Below are 25,249 nucleotides of genomic sequence, written 5' to 3'. Positions count from 1 at the left end.
AATTCATAGGAAAAATAACCTCTACCTGTGCAGTAGCAGAGCAGTAAAGCCATTCACTGGAGCCTCAGAGTTGTAACAAACTCAGAATAAATTCACTCATTCCTAAAGACTAGTATTTGAAAATAGTTTCTCTTCTTAAAGAAATTGTGGTGGAATCGTACTGCAGGTAACAGGCCAGGGATCAAGATACAACAAGAGGAAAACAGCTTTTCTTTCCCTTTGCCTGTTCATGTCTCGCGTGGCCGGGCATCATTATAAGTAGTTCATACCATATGTTGTTTTTTTTTAAACATCTTTATTGGAATATAATAGCTTTACAGTATTGTGTTATTTTCTGCTGTATAACAAAGTGAATCAGCTATATGCATATGTATATCCCCATATTCCCTCCCTCTTGCGTCTCCCTCCCACCCTCCTTATCCCACCCCTCTAGGTGGTTGCAAAGCACTGAGCTGATCTCCCTGTGCCATGCAGCTGCTTCCCACTAGCTATCTATTTTACATTTGGTAGTGTATATATGTCCATGCCACTCTCTCACTTCCTCCCAGCTTACCCTTCCCCCTCCTCGTGTCCTCAAGTACATTCTCTACATCTGTGTCTTTAGCCCTGTCCTGCCCCTGGGCCCCTGGGTTCATCAGAACCTTTTTTTTTTTTAGATTCCATATATATGTGTTAGCATACTTTTTTTTTTTTTTTTTTTGCCATACGAGAGCCTCTCACTGTTGTGGCCTCTCCCGTTGCGGAGCACAGGCTCCGGACGCGCAGGCTCAGTGGCCATGGCCATGCCGCCCCGTGGCATGTGGGATCTTCCCGGACCAGGGCACGAACCCGCGTCCCCTGCATTGGCAGGCGGACTCTCAACCACTGCGCCACCAGGGAAGCCCCGGTATTTGTTTTTCTCTTTCTGACTTACTTCACTCTGTATGACATTCTCTAGGTACATTCACCTCACAACAAATAACTCAATTTCGTTTCTTTTTGTGGCTGAGAAATATTCCACTATATATATGTGCCATTCATTCTGTATCCATTCATCTGTTGATGGACACTTAGGTTGCTTCCATGTCCTGGCTATTGTAAATAGTGCTGCAGTGAACATTGTGGTACATGACTCATTTTGAAGTTTGGTTTTCTCAGGGTATATGCCCAGTAGTGGGATTGCTGGGTCATATGTTAGTTCTATTTTTAGTTTTTTAAGGAACCTCCGTACTGTTCTCCATAGTGGCTGTGTCAATCTACATTCCCACCAACAGCGCAAGAGGGTTCCCTCTTCTCCACACCCTCTCCAGCACTTATTGTTTGTAGATTTTTTGATGCTGGCCCTTCTGACTGGTGTGAGGTGATACCTCATTGTAGTTCTGATTTGGATTTCTCTAATGATTAGTGATATTGAGCATCTTTCCATGTGTTTGTTGACAATCTGTATATCTTTTTTGGAGAAATGTCTATTTAGGTCTTCTGCCCATTTTTGGATTGGGTTGTTTGTTTTTTTTGATATTGAGCTGCATGAGCTGCTTGTATATTTTGGAGATCAATCCTTTGTCAGTTGCTTCGTTTGCAAATATTTTCTCCCATTCTGAGGGGTGTCTTTTTGTCTTTTTTATGGTTTCCTTTGCCGTGCAAAAGCTTTGAAGTTTCGTTAGGTCCCATTTATTTTTGTTTGTATTTCCATTTCTCTAGGAGGTGGGTCAAAAAGGATCTTGCTGTGATTTATGTCATAGAGTGTTCTGCCTATGTTTTCCTCTAAGAGTTTGATAGTGTCTGGCCTTACATTTAGGTCTTTCATCCATTTTGAGTTTATTTTTGTGTATGGTGTTAGGAAGTGTTCTAATTTCATTCTTTTACATGTAGCTGTCCAGTTTTCCCAGCACCACTTATTGAAGAGGCTGTCTTTTCTCCATTGTGTACTCTTGCCTCCTTTATCAAAGATAAGGTGACCACATGTGCGTGGGTTTATCTGTGGGCTTTCTATCCTGTTCCATTGATCTATATTTCTGTTTTTGTGCCAGTACCATACTGTCTTGATTACTGTAGCTTTGTAGTATAGTCTGAAGTCCAGGAGCCTGATTCATACCAAATCCTAATAGAACATCTGCTAAGTTCATTTGTTGTTTTTCAGGGCTTTAAAAGCTTTTCCATATGCTAACAGAATCCTGATGGTAGACATCTGTTAAGATTGTCCCTCAAAGGCTTTTCTGAGATGTTAACAAACTTAAACACATTTCTGAACAAAAACTTGCTTAGTGTTCATGTCATTAGACAGACTCTGTTTGTAATTACAATATTCTCATCTTTTGTATTTAAGTATAAAGTTTCCTTGCTTGCATTTCGCCTCCTCTCTCCTGGATAGTGTCCATCAAGTCCTCTGGCCCTCAGAGTTTCCAGGGGTTCATTTGCCTAGAATGAAAACGTCCCTAACCACTTCAGTTCAGGTACCTAAGTAAGTTTAATTAATATTCCTGGAAACAGCCTTACGGGCTCAGTCGGCCCAGGTATCTGCCTGAAACACCCAAACCAGGAGGAGCCTGATTGATCTGACACATGTGGAACCAGATGTCACAAAAGTGATCATTGAAGACCTGAGCATGGGGTAGATTTAGGTCAGAGAGACCTGGATTTAGATGCCCTTCTGCCATTTTACCACCTACATGACTTCAGAGATGGTTATGTAGCTTCTATAAGCTCTAGCCTTCTCATCTGTACAATGGGATAGCACCTCTCTCAGAGATTGATGTGAAGAGGAGAGGATATCATATAGGAAAAGCACTTGGTATAGTGCCTAATACATAGTACTTCATAAATGGAGGTATTATTCACTACTCCATTCTGTGGAGAATTCATTTTACCAACTAAATCCCTCATATTGCCTTTTAAACTCTATTTATACTGTGACTAAGCAAAGAATACCTGATTCAAATTATCCATACAGTATGCCTTCACATTTTTAAATTACTCTATTTCATAATTCCATAACCTTCTAAGTAATTTAACTTAGCAATTTCAACTTCTTTAGACTTTGCTCCAAATAGGAACGTTTTCTGAGTGTTTAATCATACTTATCATTGTCTTAGAACATTTCCATTTTTATATGTCCCTCTAAAAATGGGAAGCAAGAAATGGAATACAGTGCTCTAAGAAGACCTGATTTTATGCTGTGAAGTATGTTTAGTGGAAATATTAGATCAGATACATAAATGTAATACATCCAGGCCCACACTGATGCTTCAGTGAACCTCTCATCCAGTGTGACTCCCCAAGTTTTCTCCTACTTGTAAACTTAACTTGTCATTCTGATCTTTTATTTTCTTCTCCTGTTATATTCATTGAGTTTTTTTCCATTTTGAATTACACCCTGATTTTGTTTAACTGAGTGGTGGAGAGACTCTTAAGATGGCTCCAAGTTGAATCTATAAAATGAGACAAGGGCTAACAGCAGCTCTAGAAAATGCTTTACTAGGAAAAAGAAAATCCAGTTAGGAAAAAAGAAAAACAAAAAGCAGACTCTTTCCATGGTGTAGTGTTTATGTACTTTTGGGTTTTCAGAACCTACGTATGATTTTTTTTTTTATCCTACCCAGTTAACTTCTTGTGACAGATGATATCTTAAGAAAAAGTGAGATGAGAAGGTGATGAATTTCATGTATGAAGGCTTTTTGAGGATAATTTCAGCCACTTATACTACTGTTTCAGTATGTAGGTAGAGATTAGTAGGGGTAAGAGTTTTAGAAATTCCACACCATCCTTCTTATGAAAGAATTTCTAAAGAAGAAGGACACAGGCTTTGGAACCAGAAAGACTAGGATTCAAGCCTATCTCTGCAACTTACTTGCTGAGTAATCTTGGACAAGATACTTAGACTCTTAGAACCTCAGTTTCCTCATCTGTAACTTGGGCTAATTAGGTCTATCTGGCAGAGTCCTTGGGAGGTTTAGAGATAACGAAATGCCTATAAGAGTGCCTGGCAAAAGTGGATACTCAATAAATAACAGTGACTTTTGTTTTATTGTAATGGCAGTCCTGGCAAGCCACCAGGAAACATACTCTGTCATTATAGAGTGCCCTAGATTCTTGAGGTCCCTGGCATTTCTCTACCTTGAAAGGAATTAACAGTGGTGCCCTAGTCACATATTCAGAATGGAAAACTCAAGTCCTTAAACAGATTTAGGCATACAGTTCGTGTTTGTTGGATTGAATTGAAGGCTCACCTTTCTTTAGATGTCTCTTAGCTTGGGGCCTAGTGGCCGCTGGTGTCCATCTATCATCCTTGAAGTTCCCCATTTCCATGCTTCACCCTCCAACACTCCCCTGAATCACACTATGGAGGAGGCAACCAGGGCAACTTCCTCTCCCTCAGCACCCGGTTCAAAGGCGGAAGGGGACACTAAGGCCGATTCAAGCATCTCTGACCTAACCCTGGACATACAACACCCACACAAGAGGCATTCTTGAATAACGTCTCTCTTGGAGTGCGTGGTGCTATTTTAATATTAGTGTAACTCTAATTGTTACTTTAACCCTTGAGAGAGATGGGTCCTTTTGAGAGTAGTGTTATCCCCGCTGCACTCATGGGAAAGTTGAGTAAGACCAAAGAGAGCGAACTTGGCAGCAGCAAGAACTACAGTTGAAAATCACTGGCCCTTCTCGATTTCTCCAGGGCCAGATCATGTTTTCTTCATTTTATTTGGCCAGTAAGGTAAAGCCCAACATGGGGAGAAGGGAGTTATTATTCCATAATGAGTTAAAACCCTATTGTCCCAAGTCAAGCTTGCAGACAGGCTGACTGCCTGCATTTTTCCATGTCAAAATGCTCAAAAATATTTCCTTTACGCTGTTGACTGTAGCCAATCCAAGTCTTCAATATTAGAGACGCTCTGAGTATTTGCTGACAGAGCAAGGTCCACAAGGGCTCAATTAGCTGTATTTGCATGGAAACAATAGTATTAGTACATAGACAGTTCTTATATTTGACTTTTAGAGCCAAGGCGACAGACCTGGAAATGTTTTTCTGGCTAACTTTCGGTCTGTTCGACTCCACTGTTGGAAAGGTTTCTCGAGCTCTGTTCTTGTCCTTCTAATTTCTATCCACAGATGCAGTTTCAGTTCTAAGAATTATCAGGCAGTTTCATGTTTCATTACAGTCCGTAAAGAGATAGACGGCGCTTTCTCATCAAAGCAGCCCTTTTCACCTGTTTCTTCTCCCAAGTTCAGCCTGAGACCCTGCCACACCAATTTTGGTTCCCCACCTTTTAGCCCTGCTTTCTCCCTGCACCGCTCCAGAGATCAGAAGAGTCTACAGCCATTGGTCCCTTTCATCTCCCCCTCACCCCTTCCCCAGCCCCAACTCAGCCACTTAGTGAGTTAGTGAGGCCCTGCTTCTCACCAGCCAGCCCTGCATTCCTGGGAATGGCTCAGTGAGGCCGGGCATCCCTGCACAGGGTGAGTTCTCTGTTGTACATGCTCAGCCCAGTATTTTTTGATTCATGAATATTAAAGGATTCGAGATCACAAGGCCTTACCTCCTCCATCTTGCACACTTTGAAAACATAATAGCTCTTTTATTTCAAGGCACTTGACTTTGTTTATTCAGCACGATCAGGGCAGCATTCAGGCTATAGCAAGCCTGTTAAATATTTACCAATGAGGCGGATATTTATACATGAATCAGCGGCACTTATCAGCGTGTGATGCTGGAAGTCAGGTTCAGAACCCTCACAGGCAGAGAAACTGCTGAGTTAAATAAAGCGTGCAGCGAGTGTCCTTTAAAGAATCAACTCTCATTTAAAACTATCCTTGTTGGTATCTGAAGTGCTTCACACACTGAGGCTTCCCCTGCACAGCTAAGTCATTCACAACTGGACATGACAGAGTGGTCGGTCCCTCACATCCAAGAGGCAGTGAATCTGGATGTTTGATGGTTGGGGTGGGAGAGTACTGAGGTGTGAACAAAATCTGGAGGAATGCTTGTCCTGCTGCCTTGTGGAAAGTTGTAAGGGGAGATGGGCTGTACAGCACAGTGCCTGCTTCGGTGGTGGTCTGAGTGCTTCTAGAAGCCCTTTAGCCTCACTGGAATCCTGACCCTGCTCACTTACCAGCCATACCCACTGCGTCTTTCCATCCCTGTAGCCCTTTTTTTTTCCCCTAAGATTTAATTTTTTATTTATTTTTGGCTGCATTGGGTCTTCATTGCTGTGTGCAGGCTTTCTCTAGTTGCGGTGAGCTGGGGCTACTCTTCGTTGTGGTGCGCAGGCTTCTCACTGCGGTGGCTTCTCTTGTTGCGGAGCACAGGCTCTAGGTGCGCGGGCTTCAGTAGTTGTGGCGCATGGGCTTGGTTGCTCTCTTCGTTGCAGTGCACGGGCTTCTCATTGCGGTGGCTTCTCTTGTTGCAGAGCATGGGCTCTAGGCGCACAAGCTTCAGTAGTTGTGGCACACAGGCTCAGTAGTTGTGGCTTGTGGGCTCTAGAGTGCAGGCTCAGTAGTTGTGGCGCACGGGCTTAGTTGCTTTGTGGCATGTGGGATCTTCCCAAACTAGGGATCAAACCCATGTCCCCTGCATTGGCAGGTGGATTCTTATCCACTGAGCCACCAGGAAGTCCCCTTGTAGCCCTTTCAAGATTAAAATCCCCCCTGCTCTCAGGGAGGCACATAATTCAGCAGTAACAACAGCCTGGACTCTGGCAACAGGCTTCCCTGAGTTCAGATCCTGGCTTTACCACTTCCTAGTTGTGTGAACCCAGGGAAATTTCTTCTGCCCTCTGAGCCTCAATTCCTTCACTTGTAAAATCACAGTGATAATTCCCACCTCATTGAATTGTGGAGAGGATTAAATTAGATAATGAGAAGGCACCTAGCAACAAGGGTTAGTGCTTGATAGTCACAGAAGCAGAGTGCAGAGAGATGGGCCTGGCAGCAGAGCAGCTGGTCTTTGGATTTCTCCATACCTCTGCTTCTTTCTATTATTATAGGTAATTCTTGTTTAATGGCTGTATTTCAGAGGCAGAGAGAGAGTTTCAAGTTGAGAGGATTACCCACACAGCTGCTTTCACTCCTTGTATTCAATTTAGTGAATGATTAAGATCTTATCCTGTAATACTATTTACAGGTCGAAGGCCATTACTATCAATTCTAGAGAACTGTCCGAATTTTTTTTTTTTTATTATGTTAAGGATTGTTCCTCTAAGCAACCTATGAGAAGCCTGGATCTTGGTATTCTCTGTTATGCAGATATTCCAAGAACCACAGGCTGTAAATACTGGATTTATTTTTCTTGTACTTTAGAATTTTCTTCTTAATCCGTTCTCCATCCTAATGGAACCATTAGACACTTCCAGTGAGAAGTGTGCCCTCTGTGTACTTTTGCATGAAAAGAGGGGACAGAAAGCCTTCCCCTCGTTCACAGAAAGTCGGAGGAATTTTCCTAGCCTTCTTCAGAGTTGAGGCTAAATCTCATCCAGTGTCTACTCTGAGAGTAGCAAATGGAAATTATGTTCTTGCTGATTCTGTGCGGTTGCAGGGTGTACATGACATATTAATGTCATACTTAGTCAAACGCTGTCACAGAATTTTCTCAGTTGTCAGTTATTGTGCTTTTTAATTACCATCTGAGTAGGATAAGTCAACAGCGAATACTTCCACTCCATATTGAGTTGCTCACACCACCTGGAATTTTATTTGTTTCTTGGGATTTCTCATTCCTGTAAATAAATAAACATAATATTCATTTTTACCGGAAAAATTAATTTCAGAAATCTGTAGTCAGTAGGGAGACAGGCTGGATCTGGAGTCCTTCGAGTAGTTACATATATTGTTCCTTGTACCACAAACTCTAGACTGAGTCAATCTGCTCTACACTATTTGAGAATGATTTTCTAGACTGTTACTGTTGTGAAATGTTTTGCTTCCACTTACAACCTCGTTACTATGGGGACTTGGATAATGAATAATCACAACATTAAGAGATTTTAGGGGTCTTTTTATATCCCGTTGTCTTACAGAGAGGCTTTAAGAGGCTTACAGAAATATATACGTTAAAGTAAAATTCAAATAAGAAAAACAAATCAGGACCAAAGGAAAGTGAGAGTAGGAAAGAAGATGAAATCAAGATTAAGGATGATATACAAAATGCATGCTGTACGGTTCTGAACAATTTTTTTTAATAATCTTACGCTGGTTAATTAAACTGAAAAGAGAATCTCCAGGAAAGTTCTGGAAAATGTTTTTGAATCAACAGTGTCTTCGTGTTTGGATTGATGATTTTTGACTGTACCTTCTTGTTTAGATGAATTGAATATCAGTGTTTACTGGGATTAGTTACACACTTCCTACCCATATTGACCCACAGACATGGGACCCCGGTGTTTCAGAAAATGTTTAATTAATTGCCACCAGTTAAAAATTGAGAGATTAAATCATCGGGATTTCTGGCTTCACTTGAAAAATTAGGATCTGGTAAGACCAGGCTTGTATTCCTACATGTCAGAGATAGCTGGTACGGATCAGTGAGAGCCCTTCCCACTGTGCACAAAATCCCCAGTTCCTTCGAGAGTCCCCACCTCGTTCTCTCCACTCATTTACAAAACCTCTGCCTGGGCTGGGTAGACCCCAGGCTTTTGCATCCCCTGCCCTAGACCACCTGCCTCACACTAGTAATGAGGAAACTAAGGCCCAAGGAGGCTGCCCAAGGCAACAAAGCCGGTGAGCTGCAGAACTAGCCCCTTTGGTACACTATTACACCGTTGTGTCAGTTCAGTTTTGTTCAGTTTAATGAATGACTTACCTTTGCTCAGCGCAATTATGAACTGGGCATAATCAAGAGTATAAAAGTCTGTGTTTCAGTAACAGGTACAATCCATTAATGTTGGTAAGACATTTACCCGTGCCAATCAAAATTTGCTAATTTGTACTGTTGTGTGATAGGATCAGGAGTTGTCGTTAATCGTTAGTTTTTAGTCATGTGTAACATGAACATGTTGTTTTAACAAAATGGATAAAATATATGTGGAAATGTAGTCATAAAGGGAAGCCCCTTTAACCATCATCATTATCTCAGGCAGTTGGTGGGCAGAGGTGGACACGAGAAGCCAGGTCTGTTTGGGGTGTCACTTAAACTGCCTGAGCCCTGAGAGAAGTGTCCATTGTACTCTTGTCCTTTCAGTGCACTTGGCGGCTCCTCGGCTCTTCATATCCCAGCTTTTCCAGGAGGAGGATGTCTCATTGATTATGTTCCTCAAGTGTGCCACCTGCTCACCAACAAGGTAAAAGCAAGTCCTCTGCCTCCCCCACCTTGTGAGGCTCCTTCCTCCAGTGTCATCTACCCAGCATCATGGTGCACACACCGTCCTCTCCACCCCATCCTCTTAGTTTCAACCTCCGTCTGACATCGACCTTTCCTACTTTGAATTACATCCCATCAGTTTCTCTCCTGATTTCTTTGCCCTCCTTCCTTTTCTGAGGATTCTGACCTCCTGTTCCAGTCTTATCTTCATCTCCTCTTTCTTGAATTTCCTTCATGCCCTAAGTTTTTGCTAGATCTTACACCTTCTTACAGTTTAAAATTTTTGAACTCTTTCATTTCCCAATTATCTGTTGCATGCATGTGTGTGTGTGTGTGTGTTTGCCACTTGTTAATATCACAGTAATTCTGTAGAGCTGCTTTTATCTCTTCCTGCTTTTCTGTACTGCACTTCTTAATAGTTGGTTCTTGATTCTCCCTGTCATGTCTAGGAGCAGTTTGCCAGAGTCCTGCTTCTAGGGGCAGGATTTCCAGGTCAGCTTGTCTTACAGTCAGGCACATCAGATTATCTAAAGCCATCTCTTAGCTGTGTTAATGAGCCCTTACATTGGCAAGTAGCTGAGTTTCCACTAATGGTTGTTGTCAGCTATTTCTACCAAGTATAGAATATGCTTGTTAATGTCCAGCCAGTGTATGTAGCTAAAAACCAGAGATATTAATCCGCCAGCAATACTGACTTTGTTTCTTCTCCCACGTGGACTCAGTTTGCTTAATTCCAAAAATCCTATTTTCTTTGCTCCTGTTGACTTGTTCACAATGGCTTGGAAAATAAATCTTTTGTTTGTCTCTTTCATTCAAAAGATAGCTCATCTCTATATAGAAAATATTTTAGAAATATAATAATATTTCAAAGGCTTCAGTATTATTTTTTAAATGTCAGAGAAACTAAAATCTGGCAACTCCACAGTCTGTGGGCTCGGCACAGATTCCAGGGTATTTAACTCTCACAGGGTGGTTGCTGCTCATTGGACCAAATTCCCCCAGCCACTGCCCTCCTACAAAACCGATCAGAGGACAGATTTCTTATTTACACTGGGAGACTTTGCACTGCCTTCAAATCTAGATATCCCAGTATTATAGAGAAAAATGCAAATTTGGTCTTCCAGAACCAAGAAGAAAAGCCTTTTTAAAGCTCTCCAATTGAGATTAATTTCTAGTCATACATTTTCCTCAAAAAATTATAATACCATTTTCCCAGAAATACAAGACTCAGTCAGTTTTTCTTATCTGGTTCCCTTTCATTAATTTTGCTTGTCTTTTAAAATTGATGTTCTTCTCCTTGCCACAAACGAGGACAGTATGGGCTGCTTTTAGAAACAATCTCTTCAAATGAATTTCCATAATTACATTGGAATCTATCTTTATAGCCAGTTTTGTTGTGGGTTTCTGTTAGAATGGTTTTCTGTTTTTAAAATCAAGTATACAGAACTGTTTTCATCCCCTTTTTAAACAAAGCCACTTAAGCAAACTTATCATCTGTTTTTCTTTTCCCAAAATAACATTTCTGATCCTGCATTAAGCCTGCAAAGCAAGCACTGTTTTTATAAATTGACATAAAACCCCTGTTATATAAATAGAATTGTTTTACTTTTAAAGGGTACAAATGGCTATCAGTACCAATTGTGTCAAGGTTATTTCAAGCACTTTATCTCGAGCTTTTGTTATCCATGGAAACTCAGTGTGACTACAGCCAGTATAAACAATTTGGGGGGTCTTTTTGTCCCACTGTTTCTTTCACCCATTATGAAGACATTTCATAAGGAATGTATTTTTGTGTTAGAAGCTGATGGGTAAATGACTAACTTTCAGATGCCTAGCTTAATGAGTTCACAAATTTTTTTATAGAAACTGTCATTTGGTGATAGCAAGGAAATATAAAAAGGCAAAATAAAATCTCCTGTTGTAACACTCCTTATTCTGAATGTTATGAGCTTAAAAAGAAAGGATGGAGCATTACTGTGCCTTTTCAATAGGCGTTGTAGTTCAAGATAACCAAATAGACCCATTTGCTGAGAGGAAGCTCTTCTTTATAAAGAATTCCAGCTGATAAATGCAGACGGAATGAGAGAATACAAAAATCACCATTTTTTCAGGCCCTAGTGAAGTAATCGATTCAGACAAGGATCTCCAACAGATACTAAAACCATTAAGTAAAAGGTTCATGGGAACTAGATCTTCCCATGCTTTGAGGGGTGTACCCCTGGATTACTCACTATGGCAGAGGGGAAACATCCCCTTACAGTAGAGTGGTCTGGCTGGCGTCACCTTAACCAATGATCAAACTCAGTATCACCTAGGAAGTTTTCTTGCCCAAAATATTTAACCTGAATCTAGTCACACCTTTAGCTCTAACTTCCAATTTTAGGAAATACAGAAGGTAGAGAAAAACGGAAGGAAACAATCAGAGAATCGAGAATACAGAATAAGACAACTAGCCCAGTCTCTTTGGAAAGTCAATATTATATACACACATCCACACCCCAGGAAGTACTACTTTTACTATAGTAAAAGACTTTCTAAATTAAATGCCTGATCCCTGTTTACACCCTGCTTTTTTCAAAAATGTTTTGGGGACAATTGGGAAGTTTTGAAAATGGACAGCATACTAAATGAATTCAGAGAATGATTACTAAATTTGGTATGATGACAGTAGTGTGGTTATGCAGGAAAATGTCTTGTTTTTTGGAGATGCATGCTGACGTGTTTAGGGGCAAACTGTCATGATGTCTCTAATTTCCTTTGAAACATTTCAGCAAGATTGATTGACAGGTTGATAGGTAGGTAGATGGCTGGATAAAGCAACTAGACAAAATATTCACAGTTGTTGAATATAGGTGTGGGAATATGGGTGTTCAATTTGCTATTCTTTCTACCTCTCTGAATCTTTGAAATTCTACATAATAAAATGTTTAATGATTTCCTACTCCACTTCTCAGCTTGGGTTCCTATTCCAGGTGCAGTATGTGATTCAAGGATATCACAAAAGAAGAGAGTATATTGCTGCTTTTCTCAGTCACTTTGGCACGTAAGTTCTTTGTTTAAACCACGAATCAATGACGCACTCCCGTCCTGATGACCCTAATATAAGGGCTTGATTAAGAAAATAGCAGTTCCTCCCTATGATACCTCGGAATGCCATTTTGATTCTTCTTGGTGTGTTGCTTACCCTGAAGCTCCCAGGAAGACTTTTTTCTTTAGCATTCTTTAGCAAATAGTAGAATCAAATATCTTCCCTGGAGCAGCAGCATGACTAGCCCCAAACACTGCAGTGACAGTGGGCGTAAGGCCTGCTTCTTCTTGGGCTCTTTATCGTCTGCACAGCACTTTCACCTCCGTCATCACAGAGCAGTCATGAGGTGAAGCAGGCAGGAGTGGCTGGCACATTCTACTGAAGAAAGCCCCGAAACCTTGGCCAGTTCAGGCACCCAGCGGAAGTCACACACCTCAGAGAGAGAAAGCCAGGCTGGGATCCTGTTCCCAGGACTCAGGTCTCCTGATAGGACCGCCACTCCCCCCAGGGCCACAGAGATTCAGGAAGGAAGTCTGGCATTAGACACCATCCCGATGACTCACACTTGGGATTAGGAGTTGGAAGAAGGCCCCACAAGGGAGGAGGGAAGTGTGTAGCTGCAGTTCCAGGGTGGCCGTCTCCTCCCAGCCCTCCCTGTGCTCTGGCCCTTTCCTTTGCCCGTGGTGGGCTGCTCTGCAGCTGTTTCCTTAATGATGGGAGAGCCCTTATCAACCTTTCCCTCAGGGCTTAGTTGGGGAATGGACTTTCCTCACAGTCTTCTTTAAAAGGTGGATCACTCTACCTACCTGGGGGGACTAAGCCCTAAGGGTTTTAGTGGTCTAGTTATCTCCCACCTTATTCCAGAGAAGTGGGGTGTGTGTGTGTGTGTGTGTGTGTGTGTGTGTGTGTGTGTGTATTAAAATTTTAAATAAGTAAATGAAGAAATTAGGGCAAAAGGAATAAGAAAGAGAAGATGAGGTCAAGAATAAGGTTGGGGGGACTTCCCTGGCCGCCCAGTGGTTAGGACTTTGCTTTCCAGTGCAGAGGGTGTGGGTTCGATCCCTTGTCGGGGAGCTAGGATCCCACATGCCTCGAGGCCAAAAAAAACAAAACAAACAATTTTAAGAAAGACTTTAAAAATGGTCCACATCAAAAAAAATCTTAAAAAAAAATAAAGTTGGGGTATAATTTTACAAATGTGGCATAATTATAAGCAAATTTTCTGACTCATCAAAACAATTTCAAGAAATTTTCTCATTATCCACAGTGAAATTTGCATATCCTCAAAATAGAAGTATCAATATCTAAACAGTATGACTGTCTCTCACGTGAGTCTCTAATACTTAAGATTTTTTTCAGCTTTATTTATGAGCATTTTGAGAAAGTGCTTATGATACAAACAGTGGTTAATAAATGACACCGTTAGTCTCATTTTTGAGTCAGATTGTCTTTCTTATATATAATCGAAAATGCAGACGTTAACACAATGACCTCCAAAGCAGGGTGCACATACCTCAGGGGTGTGTGCCCCACCTCACTCCATTGGCATTCACGAGAAGGGTGAAAATCGAAATTACACTTGTTTTTAAATCTCATTCGGTTTATGTACATTTTGGTGTTTTTTTATACATATAATATAGTAGTACTTGTATACAATTACAAAATCGTATACAAGTACTACCATATACTGTACTATATGCGTAATGAAAAGGATTCTGTGCTTGTTTTTGCTTACGGGATGCAGGATCTAAAAAGTTTAGATATCAGTGTTATAATGTTGAGTAAATTACATATCCTTAAAAGAAATACAGACTGGTGAACAGAGTTGTTGACTTAAGTCAGCAGATCTTAGTGATGTATCAACAGTCTTTGAGCAAATCACTAAGCCTTCAGTGCCTTAGTTCCCTTACCTTCCCAATGAGTTCAACTGTTCCTTCCTACTTAAACCTGGAGGCCATCAGTATTAATGGTCTGATTGGCCTGACTCAGCCAGGATGAAGGCATCTCTAAGGACAACAAAGGCCTCCTTGTATGGACAAGAGACAACATTATCCTTGTCCTCGCTGTGTGGTTAGTACTGGCACGTTATGGTAACACCCCCTAAGCACTTAGCTCTTGAGGGAAATGGGGGAGGTGAGCCTATCAGAATTCTCTCCAGGCCCTTCCGTGCTCAGAGGCTGTTCTCCATTGACACATGAAGCGTGCATCTCCCATCTGAACCCAGTGTCCACCCAGCTAACATTGCTACTTCGTCTTGAGCCTGGTGGGGAGGATAGGGGGCCACAAGAGAAAGGATTCCAAATACTTTGGAAGAAAGTAGTATATAATCCTATAGTTAGTAATATTGTCACTGCTTGTTACTGTTCAGTGCCTAAGTGAAAGTGAGACTTCACTATCACTGTACAGACATAGGGTCATTGTTGCCCTGATTTCTTCATTTGTCCTTTTGCCCATCACTAGTAACTAACATTTGCATAACATTTTATGGTTTACTTTACTTGTTTTTCACAACTCCATGATGAAGTTTACAAATATGATTAGATTTGTTTTACAGATGAGGAAACTGAGGCTCCAAAGGTTAAATGATTTGCCCGGGGTTGTAACAGATGGTAAAATGGCAAAGCTGTAACTTAAACCTAGCTGCTTTCATTCCAAATCCCACATCCTTCCTGTGGCAACACTCACTTGTCTTAAATGCATCTCGGATTCAATAACCCTGACTTTATGAATATATTCTTTACTTGTTTCCATCTCCTTTATACCTTGTTTTTATGAGGGTTTTTTGTTTGTGTGTATGTTTTTATTACTTAGGGGTGTCGTGGAATATGATGCAGAAGGCTTTACAAAACTCACTCTGTTGCTGATGTGGAAAGATTTTTGTTTTCTTGTACACAGTGAGTATACTTTTGCTATTAGCCTTTCAGCCTACATTTTAAAATGTACTAAACCACATGTACTAATGAATATGACAAACCTTAGTGTCCTGACTTGGTTCCTTTTACTTTAGCATAAGTATATTTACTGCATGGTCTTCAAGAGAAAATATCTCTAAATCAGTGGTTCTCAACCAGGTATCATTTGCTGCTCCGGGGACATTTGGTAATGTCTGGCAACATTTTTGTTTGTCACGACGGGTAGGGGACCAGGGCTGGCGGTTGTTGTTACTGGCATTAGTGGGTAGAGGTCAGGGATGCAGCTAAACATCCTACAATGCGTAGGACAGGTCCCTAAAACAAAAAGTTATTGAGACCACAATGTCAGTAGCGCTGAATTTAAGAAACCCTACCCTAGAGAGATTTCTATTTTCGAAGTATCTTTCCAGATTCAGGCCTCAAAACTTTCAAGATTACTCAAAACATATTGCTTTGATCATTTGGTTATCATTCTTATTAAGTGAAAAAAATCTGTAATGTTGGTAATATATAATATATATCTTAAAGGTGGGACTGTGTTTTAATGAATTCCCGACATGACTTCTCAGTGTTTTCCACACAGTAGGCATATTTAAATTCCTGCTGTATTATATTAATCAGTCAGTAAACATTGCTCCGGCTTTCGCTTAATGGATCATTTAGAGTCTCTTTTGTATATTTCTTTGTTATATAAGAACCAGTGACCCATGGTGCCAGGTTTGAGTTGCAAGTCAGCTACGAGCTTTAGTCTTTAGTAATTTGATATGCAGCATGCCCAGACTTCAAGCCAAAGGCACAGAAGTTTCAGCCCTCCCGAGTCCAGTTACAGAAAAGCAGTGGGTTTGGGTTGACTTCACTCAGTATATGGAACTACCCTAGACTTTAATAAACTATTTCAGGATGCACAGCTTTGGCCCTGTTTAGCCAAGCTGTCAGTGTAAAGATAATGACTTGGGGGGATTTTTCTTTCCCAGCGGTTTTACTTTCTTGGTTATGATTTGCTTAGGCTAAAATAGTTCTTAATTTGTCTTACCTGACGTCACATCTACAGATAGTAGGGGAAGAAACCCAAAAATGTCCATAGTGGTAGAGGGAAGAAAGCTCTAATGAAAACCTTACCACGGTATAATCTGCATAGAGATAATTGAGAGTTGGCCATACGTACTTCTAAGAAGTTGGTTATCCCTCTCGTTTAAGGTATTTCCCAGTGATAACCACCTGTCATGCAGTGCTTCATACGGAGCTCCTACTCGATAACTAGTCTTACACTGGGACCATCTTTTCAAATGCATCTGAAAAATGCAAGCATGTTGCTCTATATTAATTATGTGTACAGATAAGCAGAGAGTGGAGAGGTGAAGATTTTCATCTTGGGTGTGCCTCCAACTAATTATATGACCTTGTTCAAATCACTAGGACAAGCCTCCCTCTGTTTTAGTTCCCTCTTATGTCACTGGGGATTTGGTTGGTAAGTCCTGTGGAGACATCAGCAGATGGAGCTTAACCTACAATACAGGGCCAGGTGGAAGAGGAAGTCCCACAGTCAAGGCCTCCTGGCACTCTCCTCTTTGCTCACCATCTTCTGTGGCTCTACTGAGCTGAACTTCTTACTGCTGCTTCCAGCTCTCACTTTTAATTCTGACCTTATCACGGCTTTGGTTTTCTGTTCTGAGTGTTAACTGCTTTCTGAGATCTCACTTCCTATTTGCTCTGTCCACTTTGCCCCACCATCTTGATCCCAGTGATTCTGTTTCTAGCCTGGTAACCTGACCCCAGATCCTGACTGTATGCTTGGTTTGTGTCTCATGACCCTGGACAGCTGCCTGGGGGATTAGTCTGGTGTGTTTCCTCTAGCCCAGCTCAGCAATAGGGAGCTGTACCCTGCCACGAATGGTGGTGGCTATGGTCTGAGGCCTCCCAGAGTAGCTGTGAGAGAAGGACGCAGAAGGGAGGACACACAGAAGGACAGTTACAAACACTCAATTAGATGACTGCTTCAACCAATTTCTTCATCCCACAGTGGCATGAAATCTCAACGGTTTGTCCCGAAACTTACTTTGGTCTCCTAGCCATGATTCCATTTTCAAAAAAGATGATGTCAGATCATATCAGATATAAGGGGAAAAAAGATATCCTTGGCACTGATCTTTCTCACCTGTGTTTTCCACGTGCATCTCAAGGCTGCCTGTTCTGGCGGGGCCTGGCCGGAGAGCTGTTCAGGGATAAAAGAGCGTCCACCTCTCAGCTCCTGCCGGGCCTCCTCTCAGTGCGTTCAGTGTCACGGCAGTTCTTGTTCCTTTGGAGGGTCTATTCCCCAAAGACTGTTTTCCCCACAGTACCGTGTATCCACTATTTCTACAGCCCCTTCTCTACCTTCCTCTGTCACATGCAAAATTAAGTCCTAAAGCCATATCTTCACTTAGTTTTGATTACCTTCTTCAGAAACATAGAACCCCCAGACACTCATTAGAACAGGTACGGGGACCTCGAGATCTGTTTAATTTACTTTTTCCAAAGTGTTTCCTTAGGCTCTTACTCCTTTCCTCCCCAGGCCGTTTGCTCTCCAGCTCTAAGCGACATGACCCACGTTCTCGGCTCTTTGGCAGATAAGACCTTGTCTGTGAATCAAGGGACTCTGATGCTGTTTCCTGCTCCATCATTCACTCACAGCCTGTCTTTAAATAAATTATTTCCACCCTTTTGCTTCTTTCTTATATCTAAAATGTAGGACTTGTAACATCATAGTGAAGCTTGGTCAGGTAATGCATTTTATTCAGTCATACAGTTAAGCATCTGAAACTTACCTTCTTTTGGAAGCATCTGCTTGCTTGGTTACAACCCCCATGGGACCACTTATTCCCTTTTTTCTTGTCATGAAGATGGGAGTTGAACATGGGGTGGCAGAGACTTAATGATAGAACATTGCCTTGAATTATTCTGAGATCTCAAGAACAAGAAAAAGGAAGAAGGAAGCGCCTGGAGATGGAGCCAGTCTTGTGTGGCTGGTTCACTGCTCCGTGCAGATGGAAGACCTGGCAGGACACCCGATAACGTCTCTGCTCTCCCCCACCCTCTCTTCTGCCCAGGCCCGGGAAGAGGTTTGTCGAGAGGGCGGGTGCTGGCAATAATTCTGAGCATTCTGGATGCTAGAGGAAAGAGGCACTCCTCTCTTGAGGCTGATGGCTGTGACCTCAGACCTTGCCAGAGTGTTCTGAAGTAAGAATGCCCTAGGGGAGAAAGAACATTGTACGTATTCTGGGATCTCTCAGGAGACACTGCAACTTCCTGGCATTCTGGCAGTTGCAGGAGTGGGAGCTCTGGCCATGGAGAATTTTCATCCATTTATTCCTTCTTTCTTTCCGTCATCCATATCAACGTATCGCAAGAGTTGGAACCACAGCAGGATCAGGGACTTGCTTTCATTCAGAAACTGTTTTCAGAAAGGTTTCCTGGCCATCATCTAAGAATTATCTGTAGTGGTTATGTAGGTAATTCTGTATTTGCCAAGCTGTATTTACCTCTGGAGGTAGATGCTATCTTTAAGGCAGCAGCTTTTCAGAATACTGGATGACAAGAGAACCAGAAAGCAAGGCACAGTAACACAGAACAAAAGCAACCACTGGGGAAAATTGGCTGTTTTTCATGGGCCCCTGTCAGCTGCACTATAAGGAATGCAGCTGCCTAAGGTCACAGGGTTGCTGCTTGGAAGGAGAGGGTATTGAGATCTTTTCCAGTTACCTGTAACTCCTTGGTAAATGACCCTTTGAGTCATCCAGCCTGGACCATAGGCCTTATCTCCCTGGCAAAATACATATTAGACCAAATCTGACCATTTTAGGTATTCCATCTCATTTCTTCTCTTCTTGACCCCTAACCCAATCAATTTAATCCAATTCACCTGAGTTCTGAGTTGATTGAGAACCTGCTGTGTGCTCAGTGTTGTGCTAGGTCCCAGGGGTTATAAGTAAATAACTCAGGCTTGACCTTAAGACACTTAGAGTCTCGAGCAAGGGTTGGTTGGCCACAGCCTATGGGCCAAACTCCACCCTGAGTCTATTCTTATATGGCCCTTGAGCTAAGAATGGTTTTTATGTTTTTAAAGAGTTGTTGGGGGGGGGTTCCCTGGTGGCGCAGTGGTTGAGCATCCACCTGCTGATGCAGGGGACACAGGTTCGTGCCCCGGTCTGGGAGGATCCCACATGCCGCGGAGCGGCTGGGCCCATGAGCCATGGCCGCTGAGCCTGCGCGTCCAGAACCTGTGCTCTGCAACGGGAGAGGCCACAGCAGTGAGAGGCCCGCGTACCGCAAAAAAAAAAAAAAAAATTGTTAGGAGAAAGAAAAGAATATGCAACAAAAATGGTGTAGCCTAAAATATTTCCCCTTTGACTCTTTACAAAGAAGTTTGCCAACCCCTGATCTAGTTAATGAGAAAAGAGATCAGATAAAGGTGTGGTACACTGATACACATTTTTACAAACAAATATTCTCGAAGCTTGCTTAATGTATGCAAGGCACAAAGTAATGTGTGACACAGAGAAAACTTCATATGTTATATATATAAGAGAGAATTAGAAAGAGAGACACTGTCCCTAATGGAGTCTAATGAGAGAGACAGACAATAAAGAAGTAAACTAACAAATATATGTTACAGATGGTGACAAATACCATAATGGAACAAAACAGAGGGCTTTGAAAGAGGCTAAGAGGGGAGCTGTTGTTAGGATGGTCAGGGAAGCCTTCTCATAGGAGCTGACATTTCAGCTGAGACCTTAATGAGCAGCCATTCAGATTCAGTGAAGAGATTTCAGGGGAAAGAAAGTCCTCTTGTACAAAGAGCTACAAAAGTTAGCAAAGGGCCTTGCATGAGCCAGTGTGACTGGAGCACAGTGAGCAAAGAGAGCCACATGAGAGAGGTTAGAAAGAGAGTCAGGGCCAGATAAGATAGTGCCTCCCAGGCCATGTGTGTCAGGATGGAGTGGTAATAAAACACTTGAAAAACAATGGTTTAAGCAAGATAGAAGTGTATTTCTTTCTTGTGTATAAGGAAGCAGTCCAGGGCTGGAATGACATATCCAAAGGTCACATGGGACCCAGGTTCCTTGAAGCTTTATACTGCATCATCCCTTGGGTGTGACTTTCTTGTGTATAGGCCAAAAAAGCTGTTGGAGCTCCAGCTGTCACAATCCAAGTAAGAGAATAGAGAAAAGATGGAAGGAAGGTACAAACCTTCTTATTTAATGAGACTTTGAAGAAGTCTCATGCACCACTTCCAATTACATGTCATCGTTCTAGAACTTAGTTCATAAGGCCTCAGCAGGTGTGCTGAGGCAGACTGGGAAATGTAGTTCTATTTTCTGGGGCAGCAAATGCCCAACTAAAAATCAGAGTTCTTTTAACTTGAGTGAGAAAGAGAGAATGCCTATTTAGTAAGAAACTACTAGTCTCTTTCAAATCAAGGAGAGGAGTTTAGATATAGGTCAAGATTCCATCAGAAAACAAATGGCACATCATACAGGTAACTAGGAAGAATTCAATGGAAGGACTGTGTTAAAGAAAACCAGAAAGGATGGTAGCAGCAGCAGCAGCGAGTCTTTACTTCCCTAGGACTGCATGGGCAAGAGGAGAGTGTGGTTACCAGAAGCTGGAAGGAGCTATAGCTGTAGCTGTAGGAAAGGGTTTCCTGGCAGGAACTGGGGAAAGCCTTTGGTTGAGGAAGGTAGCTACTACTAACAAATGCAGGAAGGATTATTTCTCCTTTCAGTTCTGTCAGTTTTGTTCTTAGGTACACGTATGTTTATAATTGTTATATCTTCTGACGTATTGACCCCTTTATTGTTATGGAATGTTCCTTTTTGTCTCTAGATATTTCTTGTCTTAAAGTCTATTTCATCTGATATTAATAACCCATCCCAGCTCTATTTTGTTTATTGTCTGCTTGGTATACCTTTTCCAGCCCACTGCTTTCAACCTTTTTTTTTTAATGCCTTTAAATCTAAAGTGTGTCTCTTGTAGACAGCATATGGTTGGGTTTTGCTTTTGTGTACATTTAAACAAACTCTGCTGTTTTATTAGAGAGTTTAATCCATTGACATTTAATATAATTATTGGTATAGTTGGATTGGGGCCTGCCATTTTGATATTGTTTGCTGTTTGTCTCATTCCTTTTTTGTTTCTCTTTTACTGCCTCATTTTGTGTCAAACAAATGTTTTTAGTGTACCATCTTAATTTCTTTGTTGATATTTTAGCTATCTTTTTTTTTTTTTTCTTAGTAGTTTGTTCTAGAGATTGCAGTATCCATTTTTAACTTAACACAGTCTACTTCAGTTTAATAGTGACTTAATTCTGGTAAAATATAACAGCTTTGCTCCTCCTTCTCCCTCTTGTTTGTGCTATTATTGTCATATATGTTATATCTATATATGTCATCATGTAAATACAATACAGCCTTTTCTGTTAGTTATAGACAATCTTATATTTTCAAAAGAAACTAAAAGAAGAAAATAATTTTCATTGTATTTTGCTCTGTCCGTTATTTCAGGTAGGTCTTAGTAGGACTTTGAATGCTCTGTTACTCCATTTCACAGTTGTTATAGTAGAGGCAGAAGGACGTGGCAGGGTTTATTTGTTCTAGCAGATGATGAGTTTCTTACTCTGATTTTTTTTCTTTATTTTCAATAATTAAAGTTCACACAGATTCCCTAATATACTTCTTTTGGTATTTGTCCTTACCTGTCTCTCTTTCCACTCATTTGGTCATTCATTAGTTTTAAGCTTACATTAGTCCAGAAAACAGTAATTTTGCTTTACAGAGAGCTCAGTTTGTGGTAAGACTTTTTTTTTTCTTTGAAAGCTAGAGGAAATTGACAACTGCAGACTAATTCCGCTAGTCATTTAAATAATTCTTTCCTCATAGGCCTGTAATCAAGGCCAATAAGCTAGAAATCAGGACAGCTTTTGAAATTTTAAGTAAAAATCAGAGCCTTCTGTTTATTGTTGCAAATGCCCCTTCCAAGCTCTGATTGTGTCAGGCTGTGTGATTGCTAGTATAACCAAGGAAATTATTTGCATTGATGTGTCACTGTCGTTTCACCACTCAAAGCAAAGCTGTGAAATTGACAGCCACTCAGCTCCTGAGCAAAGTGGTGTGAACTCATCTCTTTGCCACGGAAACAATGTCTTGTAGAATATTTAGCAGCAACAAACAAGATGGCTACTAGATAATTCAGTAAAACCAAAACTGTGGTTTCCCAAACCTGCTTGCTTTTTGGATACAGATCTCATTTTTATATAAATAAATAGATTTGAAGAGTAAATCAGAATCAACAAAGTGATTAAAATTAGGAACCACAATGATATGCATTAGAATTCATTTCAAGCCAGATTTATAAAAAGTGTGATATTATTTTAGAATTAATATATTTACCTCAGATCAGGAATATGTAAATCTTTGTGATTTAATTTTATCATTTTAGTAGTAATAATAACTATTAAAGCAACAGGAACTAAAATTGATTATGAACAAAAAGTGAAACCAATCGGTTCTCTGTACTGTTCAAAATGATTTAAAAATATAGAAAAACATAAAAGAAAATCTACTTTCTAATGCAAAATGCCTTTTTGCTTTGATTAAGAGAACTATGGGTATTTTAGATACTTTAAACATTTGGGTTAATTTTTATCCTGGACTTCCTTGAAAGTGGTTAGCTCTGCTGGGCAGAGTGGTTTTCGTCTTTTGATTACACACACAAACACACCCTCTTCAAGGTTTACAGCTCAAATAGCTCCAGTCCTTTAGCAACCACTGTCACTATTTTGATTCAAATTGAGACTTCTGTTTCATGTTTAGAGTCTACTTCCAGAAAGTCTTTTCTTTGTAATTTCTGACCCTGGTTTGAGAATTCATTTCATTAATTTTCATTGGGAATATTCTCTTCATTCTAATACCTTGTGAGACCTTTTCAGTGACCTTAAAGGAGTTCTTGTAAGGAAAGAGGTTGTAAATCAGATACACAATACCAAATGCCCTCTTATATATGTTATATTATTCTTTTCAACTGTAATTGTTGGAGTAAAGTAATTGCTAAAGTGAGTTTATCTGATTAAAGAAAGGTCATGAATACTCAGTGATTTTGACTTAAAAACATATGCAGTGGCTTTGAAATTAACAGACTGTAACCCAAGAAGGCACCTCACTCAATAAAAGAAAGGAAGCTGTTTACAAAGAGTAACTTTTATAATATCAATCTCATTCAGTATAACCTTTTCTTAGAATCAATTTTAAAGTATTATTGAAACGTGCATTATTTTGGCTGTAAAACTTTTGCTGTTGTTGAAGATAATAGTTACAGTAACAATAGTTAACAGATATTAAGTGTATACCATGCTCTAGAAGTTGTTCTCAGTACCTTGCGTATATATATTGTTATTCTTCCTCACAACATCCTTCTGAGGATAATTACTAGTAGTGCCCCATTTTACAAATGACAAAACTGTGGCACAGAAAGAGTAAATGTATTCACTGTGACAGAGTTAGGATTTAAATCCAAGAACTGATTCCAGAGCCTATGTGCTAGTAAACGATATTACTATAATCCTTCAGGTCATTGGTTGGCAGTATCCCCACCTATGTGATGAATGTCAAAAGCCTTTGGAGTTTCACAGAGAACTGTAAGTCCCAGGAACAAATGTAGAGGGTCAGTGACCATCCATGCACTGGGAGATATGCATATACTCTCTCATCTCCCAGGAATGCAAGTGGACATCTCACCAAAGACATTACTGATCTGAAGGCAGTGAGGCATGAAGCTAGCGTCACTCCTCAGTGATGGTGACAGTTTGTCTAGCTGTGATCCCCTGTCCAGTGGCACAGATATATTGGCTCAAGTAGGGTTTCACTCTGTGGCCATAGAAAGAGAAAAATAAGTGGCTTAATTAAGGAATTATCAGCTCCTGCAGCCACTATAGAAAACAGCATGGAGGTTCCTTAAAAAACTAAAAATAGAGTTACCATATGATCCAGCCATCCCATTCCTGGGCATATATCCAGAAAAGACGAAAACTCTTATTTCCAAAAGATACATGCACCCCAATGTTCACAACAGTGCTATTTACAATAGCCAAGACAGGGAAGGAACCTAGGTGGCCATCAGCAGATTCATGGATAAAGAAGATATGGTATACATATACAATGGAATATTACTCAGCCATAAAAAAGAATGAAATATTGCCATTTGCAGCAACATGGATGGACCTAGAGATTATCATACTAAGTGAAGTAAGTCAGACAGAGAAAGACAAATATTATATGATATCACTTATATGTGGAATCTAAAAAATAATATAAATGAACATATTTACAAACAGACTCACAGACATAGAATACAAACTTATGGTTACCAAAGGGGAAAGGGGGAGAGGGAGAAATTAGGAGTATGGGATTAACAGATACACACCATTATATATAAAATAGATGAACAAGAATTTTTACTGTATAGCACAGGGAACTATATTCAATATCTTGTAATAACCTATAATGGAAAAGAATGTAAAAAAGAATATATATATATATATATATATCTGAATCACTTTGCTATAAACCTGAAACTAACACAATATTGTAAATCAACTATAGTTCAATTTTTTTTAAATGAAGATTGGGGATAAAAACAAAAAACAATAACGAGGGCTCCCCTGGTGGCGCAGTGGTTGAGAGTCCGCCTGCCAATGCAGGGGACACGGGTTCGTGCCCCGGTCCGTGAGGATCCCACATGCCGCGGAGCAGCTGGGCCCATGAGCCATGGCCGCTGGGCCTGCACGTCCGGAGCCTGTGCTCCGCAATGGGAGAGGCCACAGCAGTGAGAGGCCCGCGTACCACAAAAAAAATAAAATAAAATAAAAATAATGAAACAAACAGAAAAGAATTACCAGTTCCTGATTATCAAAAACTAGATTTAACCTGTTTAGACATAGTAATGTGGTCAGTTATAATGGTTCCTTATACAAAGTCCATGCAAACCTACAGCCAAAGAGGCAACATA

General features: G+C 40.7%; 1 protein-coding gene across 2 annotated transcripts in view; it reads left to right on the top strand.

Annotated features, from left to right (window-relative positions):
* Positions 1-25,249, top strand: part of BABAM2 (BRISC and BRCA1 A complex member 2) — a 437,376-nt gene that overhangs the window by 327,198 nt on the left and 84,929 nt on the right. For both annotated transcript variants that reach the window (XM_081253809.1, XM_081253808.1), the window contains exons 8-10: positions 9,152-9,251; positions 12,244-12,314; positions 15,111-15,193. In XM_081253809.1, coding sequence (XP_081109935.1) covers positions 9,152-9,251; positions 12,244-12,314; positions 15,111-15,193 — 254 coding nt within the window. The remainder of the gene's footprint in view (positions 1-9,151; positions 9,252-12,243; positions 12,315-15,110; positions 15,194-25,249) is intronic.

The sequence above is a fragment of the Mesoplodon bidens genome (assembly GCF_964165515.1).
Source record: "Mesoplodon bidens genome assembly, chromosome: 14".
NCBI classification, from domain to species: domain Eukaryota; kingdom Metazoa; phylum Chordata; class Mammalia; order Artiodactyla; family Ziphiidae; genus Mesoplodon; species Mesoplodon bidens.
This window is presented reverse-complemented; position numbering and strand designations above follow the sequence as displayed.